At 39.5% G+C, this 16,587-nt stretch overlaps 1 protein-coding gene across 7 annotated transcripts in view; it reads left to right on the forward strand.

Annotated features, from left to right (window-relative positions):
* Positions 1–16,587, forward strand: part of CDIN1 (CDAN1 interacting nuclease 1) — a 214,571-nt gene that overhangs the window by 182,255 nt on the left and 15,729 nt on the right. For 2 of the 7 annotated variants that reach the window (XM_072115432.1, XM_072115433.1), the window contains exon 12: positions 13,607–14,086. The exons of 3 other annotated variants lie outside the window; for them this stretch is intronic. In XM_072115432.1, the coding sequence (XP_071971533.1) occupies positions 13,607–13,847 (241 nt within the window). In that variant the 3' untranslated portion in view covers positions 13,848–14,086. Of the gene's footprint in view, positions 1–13,606; positions 14,252–16,587 lie in introns of those variants that run through there. 2 more of the 7 variants (XM_072115436.1, XM_072115435.1) reach the window with 2 other exon arrangements.

The raw sequence follows: 16,587 nt of genomic DNA on the forward strand, positions 1-16,587 counted from the left end.
AAAATACATATAGCCATTGTTGTCCTTGGATACGACCACTGCTGCTAAAGTGATATATCAAAGAAACAAATAGTTTTTGCATATAAAATGTCCTGGAGTTACTGTATATACCAGAGCCATTCTGGGTAATGAACACTGAATCAAGGTGGTCAGGCACCTCAATATTGAATGTGTGGCCTACCACATTGTAGAGGTGGTCGTATCCAAGGACCAACTTGGCTGAATTTCTGGATAATTATCATCACACAGGTAGAACATGCCATTGAACATGTCATTTGCAGTTGAATGAAAGTAAATGTGAATGCCCAGATGAGAATACCCCTTTAAAGACACTGCCATATAGTATCAAGTTAATACTACAATTTACAATCCATACAATATGACCATATACTATCTAAATATTCTATATCTAAAGCAACCATTTGCTGCCATCTAAAGAGCTGAAAAATGCTGCCATATAGCTCCGACATTATACTTCAACGTATTTCCAAACTAATACCACCATCCTCCGTTATATAGTACCGTAGAATTTTAGCTTTGCTTAGAACTTTTAGCTTTCATTGCGGGATACAGAGTTGCATATTGGTTAGAAGGACCACAGATCGCACATTGAGTCTTCTATCTCCAGACCTGTTTGGGGTCTTCTATAGAGAATGTGTTACTTTGGGGGCCACTAAAAATTGTCTCCCTCTTGCCACTTTTTTACAGTTGACAATTAGATACCACCATAAAATACTTACTAACAAATGATAATACAAAAAACGCTGCCAGGTTCACACAATGCAACAATAAATTTCCAAAAATAATACCGGATCTTCAATAATACTCGATGGGGAGGGGGATACACAGAGGTAAAGTATGTATGGCCATGGATATTGACAAGGCGTTGGGCATTTTTGCCAGTTTTAGACAGATGTTATAGAAACCCAAGTAAGACTGCCCTATATAATCAAGATACATACAACACATCATACTACCATATACAGGCAGTCCCCGGGTTACATACAAGATAGGGTCTGGAGGTTTGTTCTTAAGTTGAATTTGTATGTAAGTCGAAACTGTATATTTTATAATGGAAGTTCTAGACAATTTTTTTTCTTTTGCCCCAGTGACAATTGGAGTTTCAAAATTTTTGGTGTGATTGGACCAAGAATTATCAATAAAGCTTCATTACAGACATGTTACAGCTGATCATTGCAGTCTGGGACTATAGTAAAGCATCCAGAGAGCTTCACCAGAGGTAACAGTGGGCAGGGGGGTCCGTCTGTAGCTATGGGTTGTCTGTAAGTCGGGTGTCCTTAAGTAGGGGACCGCCTGTAATCATCACCATGAAACTCATGCATGATAAACCAAGGACACCATGACCATGGTAACCTTCCTATATTTGTTATCCATGTCCTCCTTCCTTCTAAAATAAACTTTACAATGATGCAAATGAGCCAGAAGGGCACTGGTGGTCGTTACTCCATGCTGCAGCTTCACAGGCTCTTACACTGTACATAATCATTTCCTCCTCCCACTGTATGAGATTATATCAGGCAAGAAGCACTGAGAGGCGAGTGAACTGTGTAACAGCCTGTGAAGCTACAGCAATGAGGGAGTCTGGTTAACACAGATTTCTAATGAGATGACTCATTAGCATAATTTAAAAAGTTGATTTTAGTCGGAAGGAGGCCATGGGTAGGCAATATAAGAAGATAGTAGAATTCCTTTAAATAACAAACAATTCCTAGCATAAAGGTGCACACAATACTGTCATTCTTTTCCAAAATAATACTGCTATACCCTTTTTAGTAACACTAGGTGATTTTAGGTTTACTTTTCATTGGTTTGGTTTTTTTATTGATTGGATGAGTTGCCAGGGGTATGTTTGACCACATATAGCACCGATAGTTCTGTTAGATGTTTTTGTAGGCCACACGATACTTCCATATTGCGTCAAGACAATACTAACACAATACCACATTATATGATAAATAATAATAATTTATTAATAATAATAAATAGTTCTACATTTTCAATACTATCATAATACTGTTAATCATTTCCTGAGTATGACCACCATGCACTATTAGATATTACTGTCTGAGTTTAGTTTATAACTTGGGGGTTTAGGCTTTTATCTAATAAAACGACCTCTGGTTCTTAAGTCCAGTGTCTCTGGTTCTTAAGTCCAGTGTCTCTGGTTCTTGAGTCCAGTGTCTCTGGTTCTTGAGTCCAGTGTCTCTGGTTCTTGAGTCCAGTGTCTCTGGTTCTTGAGTCCAGTGTCTCTGGTTCTTGAGTCCAGTGTCTCTGGTTCTTGAGTCCAGTGTCTCTGGTTCTTGAGTCCAGTGTCTCTGGTTCTTGAGTCCAGTGTCTCTGGTTCTTGAGTCCAGTGTCTCTGGTTCTTGAGTCCAGTGTCTCTGGTTCTTGAGTCCAGTGTCTCTGGTTCTTAAGTCCATTGTCTCTGGTTCTTGAGTCCAGTGTCTCGCCTGTTGCTGGAAATACACTGCTGTGTTATATAGCCAAGATAAAATCTTAAAGACGAATCATTCTTTGGTGTGATTGTTCACAGGGAAAGAAAAGTGACTTATTAATACTGCAGTTACCCAAATATTCTTCCCAGGTCATTGTAGATTGTGCCATTTCCTTTTTGAATGGGAAGTTATATACGGGAGAGTGGAAAGTAAGGAGAGAATTTCCTCTTATTTCTGCTATTATTTCAGTGTGTCCTTTCCCGGCTTTCGCTGTCTTCTTTCCTCTCTCTCTGCCTGAAGAAGTGCATGGTGAAAGTCATCAGGAGACATTGAAGCATGAAATGATTTCCCCTCTGCATGCAGCTGTAATATAACCTGTCCCACCGAGGTCCACATCTAGGAGGTTTTATTAGAGAGATTTATTCCCTCAACCTCATCAAAACAAAACAGATGCAGGAGGAGGAGAAGAAGAAGAAGAGAGAATCCCGGCTCTAGGTGATTGTGCCACGAGAGATGTGCAGCCTCCAAATTTGATGGGGGCTTCTCCATGCACCATCTATATATATGTATGAGCTTTATATACATTTGTCACTTGCTTGACGCGCTAAATTCCCTCTTTATGGCATGAAACAATCCAATCTTCTTTTTTTTCACATGGACTCCCTTGACTTAATAATTGTAGCGATGTGGATGTACCCCCGGAGATTTTAGGTGTCACCTATCTAATCAGCAGTGAAAACCATTATCACTTATTGTAGCGCAGCACAGCAGGGGGATGTATGGAGTGGAATGTATTGGGATATGTATTTAAATATCTCCCTATTGTAAGGAGTAATAGGATGCACCCTACACTTCGTTCCGTGTAGTTCCTTGAAGGCAGCTCTCCCTTCCGATGACCTCAAAGGGCTTGGTTATTTTTGTCAGGGTCTGTGTAATTATGAGGGCATTTGGTGGCTTGATGCTTGTCAACTTTTGGGCCAATGACATTGAGGGCTCCCATAATTCCCTCTCCTTGCTTACCGACACTTCCAGGAAATTGTAGGACTAAGCTACACTTTTACTATAACTCCTGTAGAAGTCAATAAGGAGATCCGAAAACAGTGTAGAAGAGGAGCTACAACTCACAAAAATAACTAAGACCCATATGAATATTATTATTTATGTAGACAATCTGAAAACATATTTGAATAGAGTGAACATCACTATAGAGACAGTCCCCGGGTTACATACAAGGAAGGTTCTGTAGGTTTGTTCTTAAGTTAAGTTTGTATGTAAGTTGCAACTGTATATTTTATCATTGTACCAGTCAAAATATTTTTGGTCTCTGTGACAATTGGATTTTAAAAATGTTGGGTTGTCATAAGAACCAGGATTAACAATAAAGCTTCATTACAGACACCTGTGATAACTGTTACAGCTGATTATTGTAGCCTAGGGCTAAAGTACAGTAAATTACCAGAATCCAGAGGTCCGTTTGTAACTAGGGGTCGTCTGTAAGTCAGGTGTTCTTAAGTAGGGGGCGGCCTGTATTCTATGTTTTGTTTTAAAAGAGATCATCGCTAACATCCTGGACAGGGGTCTGCAGGACACGGTCATGGGGCCTCATACTGGAGAGAGTTGCGTATCCCATCTCTGGGACCTATAAAAAAACATTTATACCATATCGTTCGTAATAGCCATAAATGTATTGTAAAGGTAACCCCATCTTAGGCTTGGTTCACATTTTGTAAATTTAAAATATTGCAGACAAAATCAGTGTATAACTTTTCCTTACACAAACCATATCAATTATTTGCTGGAAGTGGACAACCCCTTTAACGGGTCGTCTGCTTTAGACTATTGGTTTGAAGGGTCTCTGAACAATAAGTTGATTACAATGTTAAACCCTTCTAGAACCCCTTGCGATAAAATGTTGTCTATGGAATAATCAGTACTTGATCATATGGATAAAATGAATCATTGAATTACAAAAGACATGTTTTGTAACAATAAATTGGCACAACTTTACTTGTAGACTCTTTGCTATTGAGGGCCCAGCCCTTACCACGTTAAATATTTAAGTAATTTATCCTTATGGTCTTAATACATTTCAGTTTTTTAAGACACTCCTGAAATGGAAAGCTTCTGTAGAATACCATTAATAGGTAAGAACAGTGAACGCGGCCGGTTAGTGGGACCATTGTCCTTTCCGTTGGACGTCATTGTTGTGATTAACCAGAGCAGAAAATGAACAGCTCCTATTCTTGCAGACGATTGTATCTAGAAGACGGCTCCCTTCTATGAAGGGGATCTGCCAAATCATTGTAACCAGTAACACAATGACTAAACAACCACCTATAACAAAGAAGCAAAGAATAAAAGATGTTTACAATGTGTAGTGAAGACAAGTCGGCTAGATAAGGAGAAATCAGAGATAAGGGTTTGATTGGTCTTCTGTGCCTCGAAATACAGTTTTGTGTCTCTCCTATGGTTTTCGTGCAGGTAAGTATGAAAGGAAAATAATTGATTTTATGTCATTTATCCTTTGTGATTAACACTGAATTTTACTTTTAAAAAAATTTTCCAAGATTTTTAAAAACACTGTATATGACTGGGGGTCGGGCAATAAGCATCTTATACTAACCTCCCGATCATTGATGTCCCGTGCACCTCCTACAGCCTGAAACTAATCCTGTAAAAGGTGGTGCAGTGCTGCAGCTGAACAGGAGTGTCGGAGGAGGTGAGTAATCAATGTTTGTTGATTTCCAAGCCATCCTCCCCCCAGCTATTTGTAGCCTTTTTTTTTAAATCATAGCCAAATCCCATCATTTTATAAAGCAGGTGGAGTTGATAAGATTGGACATAGTAGGACATAGTGTCCTATCTGCATGTGGGGCTGGGCAGATTTTACATAGTGTCCTATCTGTAGGCAGCATGCTATAGAGCAGGAGGAGCTGAGCAGATTGTACATAGTGTCCTATCTGCATGCAGAATGTTATAGAGCAGGAGGAGCTGAGCAGATTGTACGTAGTGTCCTATCTGCAGGCAGCATTTTATAGAGCAGGAGGAGTTGAGTAGATTGTACGTAGTGTCCTATCTGCAGGCAGCATTTTATAGAGCAGGAGGAGCTGTGCAGATAGTACATAGTGTCCTATCTGCAAGCAGAATGTTATAGAGCAGGAGGAGCTGAGCAGATAGTACATAGTGTCCTATCTGCAGGTGGCATGTTACAGAGCAGAAGGAGCTGAGCAGATTGTACATAGTGTCCTATCTGCAGGCAGCATGTTATAGAGCAGGAGGAGTTGAGTAGATTGTACGTAGTGTCCTGTCTGCAAGCAGAATGTTATAGAGCAGGAGGAGTTGAGTAGATTGTACGTAGTGTCCTGTCTGCAAGCAGAATGTTATAGAGCAGGAGGAGCTGAGCAGATAGTACATAGTGTCTTATCTGCAGGTGGCATGTTATAGGGCAGGAGGAGCTGAGCAGACTGTACATAGTGTTCTATCTGTAGGCAACTTCTTATAGACAGGAGGAGCTGGTCAGATTTTTCTTAATGTCCTACCTGAAAGCTTAATTTAATTCAACTGGAGGAGTTTAGTGAATTGTACATAACACACTCTTTAATTGAAGACCGCAAATTACTGATTAAGACTCTGTTTCTCGTCACTTTTCTTTTACAACTAACACATTTTCTTTAATTACATTGAAGTACAAGATCTTCTTGCTGTCATCTCCAATGTTTCTCCTGATGATATTTCTCATCCCATTGAATAGTTGATTTTTGGTGGGGTCGTAGCTTATAATGATCCTATCCGAATACCTTATCTGCCTTGTAATAATAAATATACGGTTAAACATGGCCCTACCACGGGAAACCTTACCAAGACCTAGATTGGGGGTCCATAGGACCATATTCCTCTTTACTTCACTCAAAGTGAAGAGAACTGCTGCTACTACTACTACTCCATTCACCGGACACTCTAGCAAACTTCCTTTCTTCTGAAAACAGGGGGCCCATGTATTGAGATCCTCAACAACAACACCCCCTTATTCCTTTATGTGAAAGTGTCTGTAAACATGATCAATTTCCGGTCATTTAAAAGCGAAAACTGGTAATGAGTGGACCAGTGTTCGGGTCTGTACAAAACATAGCAGGTTTGGGTTCGCGAAACACGGACTTCAGTATGAACTCTGGATTCCACATTTGGCTCTTCCCCTACCGGTTATACCCAGCCAGCACTGATGGCGGGTGTTAACTCTTTAAATGGTGCCAGCAAAGCGCTGCTGTGTGTCCTGCCATTTACTCTAGGATCGTCGCTTCCTGTGAGGTCATCAGGGAGCGACGATCCTTGAGTAAATGGCAGGACGCACAGCAGCGCTGAGTAAATGGCGATCTTCTTGCCTCGTAAGGGTTGAATGGAGGCACGCGTACGCTTCTAGCAATTAAAATGGTGGCATTTCAAGGGTAACACTGATTACCGGTGTGGGTTAGCGTTCAGGTCTGGTACCCGAACCAAACTTTCCGGGTCCACTCATTCCTAATACCACAGAGTGGCTGCCGAGGTTACATTATCAATGACCTCTTCCTCTGACTCCGTTTTTTTTTGCCCTGGACCTCCCATTGAAACTTGACTACCCCTTTAACCTCCTGTTAAAAGCCCCTGAATTAAGTGGTGTTAGTCATGGCAGTGTTCCTCTTTAATCTTATACTTTATCACTGCCTGACATTAATAATAATGCATTGACACGTCCAGTCTAGTGTTTACGTTTACGAATGGAGAAAATCAGATCCGAATGTCTAGGAGAAAGAAAGAAAAAAAAGTAAAATGATTTCTTGTGCATAAAATGGCCGATAAATATGTAATGCAACTCATCTGCGAGGAGATTAAATGTAAAAATGCTTATTTACAAAGGAATAAACTGTCAATTTAACAACTTGTAAAGTGCTTTATCACAGCGTGAAAGTGAAATCAATACAAGATTGCCTGAGGAATATTATTGATGACCTTCACCCAGCGAGCGGCTTTTATCACCTTGTATTTGAGGCCGATCATTTGGTTTCCTTTTTGAATTAATTAGTTTGCTTTGGTTGGCTGTAAATACAAAGCTCCGCTAATAGAAGACACTTGTCTCCGAGAAGCCAACAACATCCGTATTTCCTTTAGGATCAATCAGCCGTTAAATAACTCATTGAACTTTCTGTTTTTTCAACTAATTTATTTTTGGAAGCGCAACAGGATTTAATTTCCCTGTCCCACTTTTCACCCTTTTCCTATAAGAAAAAACAAATCTGGGCTTCAGTCTGACCCCCTTCTTTAACAAAGTTGAATTTATCTGCCTGTGATCTCCTTTGTTACAATATCCCTCAGGTCCTGGATCAGGGAAGGTCGCAGTTTCTGGAACATGTGTTTTCTTTAAGCTCCTTTACACATGTTGCTGTTTTGGATCCTTTGGTGAATTTTGCAGAACCTCAACAAGGTCTCGGCTAGGTCAAGGGGCTGGAATGAACATGTCGCTCACGTTGCCGTGCCGAGGACCCAATTTAAAACATCCCACTAAGTTTGTAGGCCTCTTTCAGCCGCTGATTAGATTAGTTTTACATTTGTCAGTTTCACTGATATGAATACTTAACCTTTAAACTTGTAGAGTCTGGAACCGTGTTGAATCAAAGTTCACGTCTCCAAACTTTTTACCTTTTTGACTTTTCTTACAAGGCCACATTGGTGTTTGTACCAGTATAATATACACAAGCGAAGTAATCCTACTTCATATTTAGAAAGTGTAGACTTAAGCGGATACATAATACACCATAAGACTCTAAAGACATAAAATTAGGGCATCTTTAGACTGTTAAAGTGGTTTTCCCACGAAACAAGTCAGGTCCTATCTAGTTGCTAATCAAGTATGGTGCTTGGCAATCTCCTTCAGCTATATAGAGATGAACGGGGCAGCCTGGCCATGCACGACCGGATACTCCGCTCATCTCTGTGAGAGTCAAGGGGTCAGACGGGGTTCATTGGACCCCCTGTTCTCATGATCTGTGGGGGTTTCATCACTGAGACCCCCACTGATCAGCAAGTTAAGGCCCTAGGACCTAACTTGTTTGGTGAGAAAGCCCCTTTAAGTCTAAACTTAAGCCACCTATTATTACCCTTATTTTAGATTGCAAGTACAGATGGTTGCATCTTTAGTCAGGCTTCATTTAATCTTTGAACAGGTTGTAAGTGGGACTATTATTCCACTCAAAGCACCAGATCTCTCCTCGTCTAGGATTAATCCCAAACATTCACTCGCAATATATTTGAAGAAGTTGCCCATTGAGGTTTTTAATTTTCACCTGCTTGGGTCTGATAAGGGGAGTTTCACAGTTGTAGGTCACTTACATATTGAATAATCTGTTTCAATGCCTTTACTGTCTTCCTCCTGTTATATGTCACATTGAAATTTGTAAACCTGAAGATCTTAAAGGGGTTGTCTACTTTGAGCAAACAATTGATATTGTTTGTGTAATGAAAAGTTGTTCAATATTCCAATATACTTTCTGTATCAATTCCAGTTTTCTAGATCTTAGCTTGCTGTCATTTAACAGGAAGTCAGTTGTTTACTTCCTGTGGATAAACAGGAAGTCGTGTTTCGCCATACAGTTGCTCGGCTCTTTATATCACAGAGTGTAATTAGAGCTGTATCTTTAATGTATCAGTTTTATATCTGTTATTTACTGAAAGTGAACAACTACTTTAAATTCATTCTCAGATTCGTCTGCCAACGATTATTTCCCTTAAAAGGAACCTGTCAACACATTTTTCACAAATACAGCTAGTGGCAGGTTCCCATGGAGCTCTATTAACTAGCTGACACCCTTCTTTTAGCTAAAAATGTTTTCCCTCCAATCCCTATATAATCAACTTCATAATTTTACCTGGTATCCATGGACATCTATCGCGAGCCTTGGGGGCTTGGCCTCCTCGGGCTGATTCTAGCAACTCATCCTCATGATTTCTCAGCATTCAGCAGTATCATGTCATGTCAGTATCATGTCATGTGACCCGTGTGACATCATCTCAGGTCCTTGAGCCTCCTAACGTTAGCAAACTGTACATCATGAATATATCTGATCACAAGAATTCAAAGCAAGCCTGCATGGAGGCATGAAGAGGAGTAGAAGTCCATGGAAGCATGCTGTGATTTCAAGGGTATTTTCATGTGGGCATTGGCATTTCATTTAATTCATCTGTCATATAGATTCATTTCTTTAGTTGGATATTATTAAAAAATGTACCTGTGTGAAGATAATTTACTGTTACTGCTTGTACCACAGCCATCCTAGGGTAATGAACGCTGAATCCGGGCAGTCTGGAAGGGCTCAATAGGTGGGTTTCTTGTCCAAGGACAACTATATTGTTTCTATAGGACAACACGGCATAGGAGAAATTATCTTCTCATAGGGACATATTTTTTAATAACATGCAATTGTAAAAATGCATCTATATGGCAGATTAAATGAAATGTGAATGCCCCGATGGGAATACCCCTTTAAAGTCATTATTCACATCAACTAATGTCCTACATTTGCTTTGATTACCAGTCACGTGACCAAATCATAGTGCGGCTCCTAACATATAGTACCTAATAAATCGGTCACTGTATATGAAAGTCAGATAATGAAACAAATTCATACTGTGCGTGTCAGGTTTCTAAATCTGAAGGCCCTGAGCAGATGTCCTCTGTACCTCTCTGCTGACATCTAAATGTAATAGATGATGGCGATGCTTGTTAAAGTGAAAGGAAAGTGCAATTTAGCGAAGTGCTACATTTAAAGTGACAGCCAGGCAAGTTGTAAAGTGATGTCCGTTAAATGAGGCAGAATAAGATGCTAAGAATGAGGAAACTGTGGCGTGATGTGTGTGCATCTACTTCTTAATTGATTTAATGCTCCAAGATAGGACCACTGGGCTTCTCTTACTATAAGGTCAAAAATTCCAAACACATTACAAATGTCAAAAAGTAATCCCCCAGAATTCCACTATATAGAAAAATGAGGTCATGTGATGCTTTAGGAATAGTTTAATTCCCCAAAACCTTCTGGAGATATCCATCAACCGTCAGCACACGGGAAGGGAGCTTCAGTTTATAATGGTAGGTTACCGTATATATTACGCAGAGGGAATTTTAAAATTTTTATTAAAAAATTTAATGTAATTGATGACATTGTTGTCCAGATTTTTTGAGATTTTGAATCTTTGCCTAAATTACATAGCCAAGGTACCAGAATTTCTCGAAGACAATACAGCAGTGGTGGCGAACCTATGGCATGGGTGCCAGAGTTGGCACTCAGGGCACTCTTTGTGGGCACCCAGGCCACATTGTGCCAGCACAGAGTTCACCAGACATGACTCAAAAGAATTCACCTGCAGTCAAAGGCAACGTAGATGCTACTCTCAGCGTTATTTTAAAGCAACACATCCTTGGCTTCTTCTAACTGTAGAAAGAGTGAGAAGGCAGGGGCAGTTTATCGATGGAGGTCCTTCTTCTGTTGAACTTGTGGAAGAACAGTGAGCTATTGCTTAAATTGCTGTGTTGGCGCTTTGCGATAAATATGTGGGTTTTTGTTGTAATTTGGGCACTTGTTCTCCAAAAGGTTCGCCATCACTGCAATACAGCAAATAATTCCATTTTACTCTACTAGAAGGTTATTTTGTGTGTTCTTTTAGCACTTATAGAGGATAAGAAGAGAATGCCCTAAATAGAGAGAAGAGTTAGTAGCTACTAAATGGCCGACTTGTTTTAGTACAACCTGAGGCAGATGAGCCGATCAACAGTATCAAATTCTGGGCAAGAAGGATGAAGGAATTACAGGGATTGAGCATCACAAAATGCCTTTGGTAAAAATGCTATAGAGGACTTTATTTGTCCTGGACAGAGGAGTGGGGATTAGTCACATAGAGATTGAAAGACTAATATCACTGAACACAAATCCCCTCTTTGAACAATATGTCCTGTCTTCCCTTAAGAGGAAACCCGGCAGTCGTGTGATATTCATGTACCTGGGATTAATGAGTCTCGGAATGGGAAGATCCAAAGAAAATATTCCAGTCTGATGATCAATTTCTCAGCTTATCCAGGGCTGACAAGGTCATCACAGTCACACTCCACCTTTTACTTTTCTTACTAGCAGTACACAATAACAATTTCTCAATGATTCTCCAAGGACAAGGTGTTAATTTTCTTGGAATTTTAGCCCTTTTTTCATTTTTAAAAATAGGTCACTAGATTCTTGGACTAGTGGTCATAGACTCTGCTTTAGTAGTCTAAGACACTCCCCCTGCTGTTGGATGACCAACCCAGAGCAAGGGGAGTGTCAACATGTATCAAAAGCTATATTTATATACTAAGTCAATGGGACCAATATAGTAAGACCAGTGCTTTATGAGTAATTCTTAATATCCGGTTCCATTAACGTCAGAATATACCTCTCAGTAATTATGTTGCACCACTTGCATCAGAACTGAAATCTAAATTTCAGATAATAAATCTGGTAAGTCAAAGACTTTTAAGTGGTTAGCAGGGCACAAAGTAGCAACTTCAATAGAGCGTGCTAGAATTTGCTTATACTTCATCAGTATCGTGACTGAAACATTTATCAAAATTTTAAATACTTCTATGTAGGTCCATATTTTGGCCAGACAACAGGTCTTCTATATATAATGGAGGACACCGGGTCTTCTATATATAATGGAGGACACCAGGTCTTCTATATATAAAGGAGGACACCAGGTCTTCTATATATAAAGGAGGACACCAGGTCTTCTATATATAAAGAAGGGCACCTGTTCTTCTACATATAAAGGAGGACACCAGGTCTTCTATATATAATGGAGGACACCAGGTCTTCTATATATAAAGGAAGGCACCGGGTCTTCTATATATAATGGAGGACATCAGGTCTTCTATATATAATGGAGGCCATTGAGTCTTCTATATATAAAGGAGGACACCGGGTCTTCTATATATAAAGGAGGACATTGAGTCATCTATATATAATGGAGGACACCAGGTCTTCTATATATAATGGATGGCATTGGGTGTTTACTGTATAAAGGAGGACACCGGGTCTTCTATATATAATGGAGGACACCAGGTCTTCTATATATAAAGGAGGACACCAGGTCTTCTATATATAAAGGAGGACACCGGGTCTTCTATATATAATGGAGGACACCGGGTCTTCTATATATAATGGAGGACACCAGGTCTTCTATATATAAAGGAAGGCACCGGGTCTTCTATATATAAAGGAAGGCACCGGGTCTTCTATATATAATGGAGGACATCAGGTCTTCTATATATAAAGGAGGACATTGAGTCTTCTATATATAAAGGAGGACACCAGGTCTTCTATATATAATGGATGGCATTGGGTCTTTACTGTATAAAGGAGGACACCGGGTCTTCTATATATAATGGAGGACATCAGGTCTTCTATATATAAAGGAGGACATTGAGTCTTCTATATATAATGGAGGACACCAGGTCTTCTATATATAATGGATGGCATTGGGTCTTTACTGTATAAAGGAGGACACCGGGTCTTCTATATATAATGGAGGACATCAGGTCTTCTATATATAAAGGAGGACATTGAGTCTTCTATATATAAAGGAGGACACCGGGTCTTCTATATATAAAGGAGGACATTGAGTCATCTATATATAATGGAGGACACCAGGTCTTCTATATATAATGGATGGCATTGGGTCTTTACTGTATAAAGGAGGACACCAGGTCTTCTATATATAATGGATGGCATTGGGTGTTTACTGTATAAAGGAGGACACCGGGTCTTCTATATATAAAGGAGGACATTGAGTCATCTATATATAATGGAGGACACCAGGTCTTCTATATATAATGGATGGCATTGGGTCTTTACTGTATAAAGGAGGGCACTGGGTCTTTAATATATACAGGAGAGCATTGGGTCTATGATATATAAAGCAGGGCACCGGGTCTTTTATCTTTGCTTTATGTATTTACTGTGTCTTTAAGAGGCTCTAAGAAAATAATGTATTGGTATGTATGTAGACATTCATTATATAATAACAGCTAGCACTATCATCTATAAAAGCCTATCCCCAGTAGACCCTTCCTTTATGCTTTGCTCTGCCTTTTATAGATGTATCCAGGTTATTGGAAAGGGAATTCTTGTGGGACAATCCAGTGTGCCGCTTCAACTATCCACAACCAGCGTTGCAAAATCACGGCATATGTCTCCTGTAGAACACGTAGCAGAGGATGGAAAAAACATCCAAGTACATGTCTTTATGATGAACGACATTCTTGTATCACAAGCGCATGTAACTATATCACCGAGTAGCAAACATAGCTTATCAGGTAGTGGCAAGGTCCTGCAGTGATGACATCTTCAGACTCAATATTTTTATGGAATTAAAGCTATGGATTTACCAAGGTCTTTCTAAATAGGACCATCCTTATCTAAGATGCTCACATTGCAGTTATTACCCTGTAATAGTCTGTAGTGGGGTTAATAACAAACCTCAGACACAATAAAACCCAGGCTCGCCAATAGTAGGGATAACTGTGCCGTGCAGCAGCTTCTGCCAGGTCTAAGCTTCTTGATATGGTTGATGCTATACACTCTCTTTAGCTTTTGTAAGTTGTTTTTTTTTATCAAACTTGGATTCATTGTAATTCTGTAACAATCTAAGAGTGTGTTCACACAGAATGGAGAATCTAATTCATCTTAAAAAAAAAAAAAGGTTGGTACTACTGATCCCCAATGAAATGAACAGGGGTTAGTGGGGACATTTTTTGATGAGGATTTGGACAAACCTGTTTAGTACTTTGACAAGTGTTTGCAACAGGAGAATTCAGTAAAATGCTGGAAATATTGAATGTAATAAAATAATGAAAAGTCACCTGGACTTCCACCAGATTTGTTTGAGATGGCCCATAATATTACCTTACCTTCTGAAAGTGTTCGTTCAGAAACATTTCGCCCATGGAAGTCCTAACCTCTATTTAAAATAGCCTGAAAACACACATATCATATCAACTACCTCTATAGTTTTCCATACTGTTTAGAAAACTATTTAACAACTCGTGACTAACAAGTCACAATTTAGCAAATTTCGTTGAATAAAATTTTGGTGCATAATAACACTGTATTTGGATGGTTACAAGGTGCATGTCTAAATTGTTTAAATTAACTCTTCAAAATAATCGATTTCCTACTGCATTTTTTTTCTTAATTTTACAATTTTTTTTTTTAAATAAAGTCACTGGCAAAAGCTTTTTGAACTTACCTTACACCACTACAGAATGTACCAGATTTTTATTTATTGCACAAGAAAAACACAAATACTGAACAATAGGTATATATGAGTAGCAGGTGGAGTAAAAATGGTAATATACAACAGTGTGTATGTATGTATGTAAAAGGTACAAAAACAGGTTTTGGGTCCATGCGGAGTAGAGGGGGCTGAAGAGCCCTGGAAGTTAAATAAAGTTACCCTTTGTGTTCTCTAGAATTAAAGAGAAAGTATATACATTTTCTAAGGTTTTATATATTAAATATATTTATATATTACCGTAAGTATAAGTACAGGCATTCCCTGGGTTACATACAAGATAGGTTCCATAGGTTTGTTCTTAAGTTAAATTTGTATGTAATTTATATTTTATAATTGTAGATCCAGACAAACATTTTTTTTGCCCCACCGACAATTGGGGTTTCAAAGTTTTTTGCTGTAATGTGAACAAGGATTATCAATAAAGCTTCATTACAGACACCTTACAGCTGATCATTACAGCCTGGGACTATAGTAAAGCATCCAGAGAGCTTCACCTGAGGTCACAGGGGGCAGAGGTGTTCTTAAGTAGGGGACAGCCTGTATTTATATATTAAAAATATATTGTATATATTAAATATATAGAGAATTTCTATTTGTGTTTCGTCTCATTTTGTAGTTGTGGCCTTTGCATGAGCCTTTAAGTTCTTATAAGCATAAAGTCAAATCTCAAGGCCATGTTGCCGCTCACAGGTGATTCACATAACATTTGAAGTCCCAGATTCCATGGGGGGGGGATTTATCAAAGCTTGTACATAAATTATCTAGTGTACAAGCCTTAAAATAGTCACAAATCCTTGCACACGGCCTGGCCTAAAACAATGTACCCCCTTATGGCACCGCACCATATATATCTAAACGTTCAAGTCACACTAGCTATAGCTGGTGCACAGGTGTGTGGGAAGAATGTCGGCCCACTCTGGGGCCAATGACGCCAACTTGGCGCAGAGGGGCAAAAAGGGCATCATCTTTGGTTGTGGAGTGGGCCTACGTTCCTGCCCAACACCTGTGCACCAGCTATTTCTAGTGTGGCCAGAACATCTGGATATATCTGCAGTGCGGGGCACCAGCTATTTCTAGTGTGGCCAGAACATCTGGATATATCTGCAGTGCGGGGCAGGGGGTGATAAATCTCACGCATATATATATACCTATAAAAAAGTGTTGCAAATAGTTTTTTCACAGCTGACTTGCATTTATTTTTCATGGATCCTTTAAGTTAGGGTTCATTCACACACATGGTATGCCCGCCGTGTGCTGGAGAGGAGGAGGAGGTGACCCCTCCTCCCTCCATAGGAAACAGCGGGCGCACGGCCACACAACTGCATGTTCTATATTTTCCTGGTGTGTGGCGTGGAACGGTGCCACACATGTACGTCCCCCCAGAGGGCTGTGTGAATGAACCATTATACTTGAAAAACGGATCTGACTAGGACATACTAACGGATAAGTTAAAATAACAGCCGTGGCCACAGGTCCATTTGAAGGCATTGCTGTTAGTGCCGCCATGTGCTATCCGTTCAATAATCAAAGGGCAGCCGGACGATCGTCACTGTCGTGTGCATCTGCCCTTAAGGTGACTTGTAATTCACATGGGGTTGCTGCATAGTTTCCTTTTTGTGCTCTTCTGATGTTTGTATAGATTTACATATTCTTTCTATTTTAATGATTTGTGGAAAAGATATCGTAAAAATCATATGCGTAAAACTGTAAAACACAAGAAATACATTTTAATTTATTCACCCCCAATGCCATTATTAAGGAAATTATGTAATGAGCATTCTTA

The sequence above is a fragment of the Engystomops pustulosus genome, chromosome 7 (assembly GCF_040894005.1).
Source record: "Engystomops pustulosus chromosome 7, aEngPut4.maternal, whole genome shotgun sequence".
Lineage (NCBI taxonomy): Eukaryota > Metazoa > Chordata > Amphibia > Anura > Leptodactylidae > Engystomops > Engystomops pustulosus.